We start from the raw sequence: 4,864 nt of genomic DNA on the forward strand, positions 1-4,864 counted from the left end.
AAATAAAATAAAATAAAATAAAACAAATGTGTCAAAGTTTTGTCAACCACACACAAAAAGAAAAGAACAAAAGAACCTTAGGGTGTCCATGTCCTCTGACCCAGCAATTTCACTACTAGAGATTTAACCCAAGAAAAGAATCAGTAGTACAAACACAGATTCATGTACAAGGATAATTCTCACACTATTTTAATAGGGAAAATCTGATAGTACTTAAAACATCAAATAGTAGAGAAGAATGCTACATTGATATGATATATATCATGCAGGTTTTTAAATTAATCTATAAAAGGCATTAGATAAAATGAGAAAATTTTATTTTTATAATTGAAATAAGCAGAAAACAAAATTATGTGTGTATTCTTGTATATGTGCGGTACATGTATATACACGTATATACAAACACTACACAAAACACAGCACACAGCTTCTTAACAGGGGTCATAATTCTATTCTAGATAGTCTGCCGGGAGCATGAATTACTTTTATAGAGAGACAATTCCCCATAAATGTTAACATAAAAAAAAAGAATGCCACTCAGCAATGACAAGGTGCTTCTTTTATTGCACATGGAAAAGGTGCAAAAGCACTTGATTTTCTCATAACCATTTTCTCCTTTGCTCACTCATGGGCAAATGCAAAGTGAGCGCTGAAATTATAAATACTCAGCTACATCGAATGTGTCTTGACCTCTTCCTAACGCTCACATTCTGTCAGGCAGGCAATCAAACCAGAGGAAATATAACTCACTGTGGTACCAAAATCAAGATTCCAGAACTCATAAGCAGCTGGCGGGCTGTAAAGGAGCTCTGCCTGGTACTTGCCTTGAGAGGCTCGGCAGACCCATGACCTCTCTTGGCCTCATTTCCCCATCCAGCTCCTTAGCTGGATTTGATAAGGAGTCCAGATACTATTTCTAAGAAGCCAAGCCCAAGCCTGGCACTCAGCCATGCTCAAATGTGGAAACTATCGTTACGATATATGAGGATCCCCCAAGATGGTCTCTTTATGCAACTAGCTAAGAACACTGGTATTGTTAATTTCATGCCCCACTGAAAAACTAGGCATATTCTATGCAGATGACCCAACCCTCTGTCCCTAGCTATTCTTTATCTTTCCTGTCCATTCAGGAACAAAACAGACTTGGTCTCCATCCTCGTATGCTCTGAAAGAATGAGCAGGCGCTCTGCAGAGCTTGACCATGTGGTGGGTCAGGAATATCCTTTCCAAGGCGGTAACATCTGAGCTGAGACCCTGAAGTAGTTGCAGAAAGAATATGCCGGACAAAAGGGAGTGCAAAGGGCAAAGAGGCTGAGGCAGGAAGTTTGGCTTCTTAGGGAATGGAGAGAAGGTTGATATAACAAGCAAAGAAGAGGTGATGAGCTCAGAGAGGCTGGAGATTTCAGAGAGGCTAGTGAGTTAGGAAAGGTTGGCTGGGTCAGGCCTGGGAGGAGTACGGGGGTGCATATACGCCCAAAGCCTGGAGAGAGAGGCCATCCAAGTGGCTTTACCTCTGACTGCAAACTCTTCCCCAGCTGACAGCAAGATAAAAGCCAGAGCATGGGGAGAAGGTGCAGCAGCCATGGGCACGGAAGGACCACTAGACATCTGAGCCCTCTTCTACAAGTTCCAGACAGCCAAAAAGGCCAAAAGTTGCAGCAGGATAAACTTCTCATAGACAGGAGCATTCAAAGAAAACGAAGTTTAAGTCTAGACAGACTGATGAGGTAGAGGCAGCACTTGGCCCTTGATCACCTGAAACAGGGCACATTCTCTCTCTCTTCCTCATGTGAAACTGCTGCCACCTTTGTGGGGTACAAGGGATGGATCATTCCGAGGGGTGCCCCAGAATGCAGATGTCATATACCCTCCTGCAAAGGTTTTGTGGGTAAGAGTCAAAGATGAGGCAGGATTCCCACCTGTCACCATCTTGGTCTAGTTTGAGGTCTGTCTCCACTGGCAACCCTTGGGCAAGGATAACAGAACTTCCCAGAACTCACCTGGAAATGCAAAGGACCAATTGAAATCTCATCCCATTTCTCTTCTTCAAAAGCACTGGTTCCATTGATAATAATATTGGCACGGAAACGCGAGATGAGATCTTTCATTGGGAATAATTTCTCTTTTCCATTCTCATCACTGTTTAAGACACACCAAAAAGGGAAAGAGGCTGGGGAGATTGCACTATTGTAATAATTCAATGTTTCCACCACTCAGTGCCTGACTTCATCAACTGTACTGTGGCCTGAAGTCCGGATGGTCAGAGCGAGCTTTTACTGTGAGTGGAAGCACAAGAAGCACCCATCTGTTGGACAGACCGCAGTGGTCTCCCCTGGGATATGGTCCCACATTGTGGAGAGGCCTATGAGAGGCAGTGCAAAGGTGAGTAGATCTTAATTTAAGAGATGAAGGATTTTAGAAACCAGGTGAACAGAGGTCGAGTGAATAAACTTCTGCGAAAATACCAATGCTACGAGGTGAGTCAGGACAAGGCATGTAAAGAGTGTCAACAAGCTTAATTACCAAAGACCTAAAAAGTACCAAGAGTTCACTCTTTTTGGACACTAAAGCATCATAAAACAATATCAAGTATATGTGTGGGGGTTGATATTTATTTCCTAACTTCCATCCTGTTTGGAATTTTAACTAGCATATGCTATTTTTGTAATTCTTGTTTAAAGCTTTTATTTACTGCTATGAAGTCTCATAAAATGGCTCTGCACCTCAACACACCCTCTCCCCCCAAGGAAAAAAGCACTGAAAAAGCATCTGAAAATATCAACAAAAGAGTTTACTGTATGATCCCATTATATTGAGTTCAAGAACAAATGAAACCATGGTGAGAGAAGTCAGAATAGTGGTGACCTTCAGTGGGGTTGACCAAGGGGCGAGGGTAGAGGCAGATTTCTGGAGTACTGGAAATATTCTCTCCTTGATCTGGGTGGTGGTTACATGGGTATATACATCTGTCAAAATTCATTGAGCTATGGGCTTGTGATTTTTGCATCTCGTACTTCAAAAAAAATTTTTTTAATTACTTTAAGTTGCAGGGGAAATCCTTGAGCATGACTGTAATTTACCCTGGAGAAAAAACTGAAAGGCTCTGAGGGAGGATAAGGGGTCCATGGCTGTGTCCCAGGCCCCTTCCTAACAGTGAATGGAGTACGAAAATCCAGGAGCAGGATGACTGAGTAGCTTTGCCACTGTGTGCAGCTCCCATGATCTCCAAGGACTACACTTTCTTCATGTGAAATGAGAGGGTTAGCACTTTCCAGTCCTAACATATTCTGATTGTGGATTTACTCTCCAGATTATAAATCCTCCCTCTGTGCTTTGTAAAAGGGAAAGTTTTATGTCCAAAACTTATTGTGGTCAACATATACATGATAGCATCATAAAATTCCAACATAGAACACAGAGCTACACCAACCAGGACCCCCAGGGACCGTTGCCATGTACTAGTCATGGGGCCAATTCCTCTTACCTTTGACCACCTGTCCCACCTACCTCCTGCCTATCAACACTGCACTAAACCAACTGGTAGAAAACGTGCTCCTTTTGGTAGAACCAGGGTAGCAGCAAGCCTATCCCAAATTTCTATCTTTCCACACTAAGAATCCCAGAAAACTGCAGACCTGCTCTCTCCAGGGCTCTGGGTACCTAAAGAGGAGGGTCATGTGGTGCCAGGAAAGCTCAGTGACCACCCAGGGACCGAGCCCTGTGTCACACTTCTACTCCCAAAGAGGGCAGGCTGGGACATGGCAAGGGAATGCTGTTGCATGTTTTCACCGATGACTATAAATAGGAATTATTACAAACAGCTCGCCTTTGTCATTTTTATTTGTACATGTTTGCGAGTCTGCACACACGTGTACAAGACCATGTAGCACATGACAGTCACAGAATCCCTAGCTCGCAGTGCTGACAGGGGTGTGCACACCCTTCCCTGGCCTGTGGACTACAAATGAGCAGTCCAGCTCTCATATAACAGTTTTTGTTTTGTTTTGTTTCCTTTTGCCTTAATTGTCCGATTACCTTGGGACTCCAATTTCCTCTAAAGAACAATGAGGGGGATTGGACCAACCAAAACCCCCTCTAGATCTCCTAATACTGTAAGGTCCCTTGAGAGAGCACTGGGTAGGAGTGAGCAGGCAGGGATTCTGTCTGATGGTACAAACAAACAATACCTAAAATTATAATTTTAAAAGCTTTCATAACCACTCTTCTTTTCACTTAAAATGACTGTGGAAGTAGGGCAAGGCTCCTAGGGGACAGGGGCCAGTGAGAAGGCAGGCAATGAAATTAGGTCAAGTTGATAGCAATTCCATTAAAGCAAATGTTAATAAATGTAATCATTAAAAAATGAGAGTTAGAGTTATTCACTAAGCATCTTGAGGGCATCAAGAAGGACATTGGAAGATAAAAGAGAACCCTCAAAGATTAATGAGAACTTGCCTAAAAGGCTTTGTGATTTCTCTAGGCCTCAGTCTCTTAATGAAGAGTGTGGACTCCATGACACCTGGATCTTTTCTCCCCAGGTAGGTGCCAGGCTCATTTGCAGGAGAAAATGTTTACAGCTGTGTGCTATTCTGTGAGGAAACATTAAATAGTAAAGGGATCTTACCTGGCATTTAATTGCTGCTGAAGCTCCAAAACACTGGATCTGTTCAGCAGCAGATACTGGGCCTCATTCACCAGAGAAAGAGTGGCTGTTGTACCAGCAGATTGACCTAAAGGTGATGGAATATTTAAAATAAGAGTTTCTAGATATGGAAACAACCTAAGTGTTCATTGATGGATGAATGGGTAAAGAAGATGTTGTGTATATATATAATAATATTCCATTGTGTGTGTGTATATGTAG

General features: G+C 42.6%; 1 protein-coding gene across 2 annotated transcripts in view; it reads right to left on the reverse strand.

The window, feature by feature from the left end:
- MOCOS (molybdenum cofactor sulfurase) overlaps nt 1-4,864 on the reverse strand; it is a 52,106-nt gene that overhangs the window by 3,123 nt on the left and 44,119 nt on the right. For both annotated transcript variants that reach the window (XM_023531553.1, XM_023531557.1), the window contains exon 13: nt 2,001-2,139. In XM_023531553.1, the coding sequence (XP_023387321.1) occupies nt 2,001-2,139 (139 nt within the window). The remainder of the gene's footprint in view (nt 1-2,000; nt 2,140-4,864) is intronic.

The sequence above is a fragment of the Pteropus vampyrus genome, unplaced genomic scaffold (assembly GCF_000151845.1).
Source record: "Pteropus vampyrus isolate Shadow unplaced genomic scaffold, Pvam_2.0 Scaffold3, whole genome shotgun sequence".
NCBI lineage: Eukaryota > Metazoa > Chordata > Mammalia > Chiroptera > Pteropodidae > Pteropus > Pteropus vampyrus.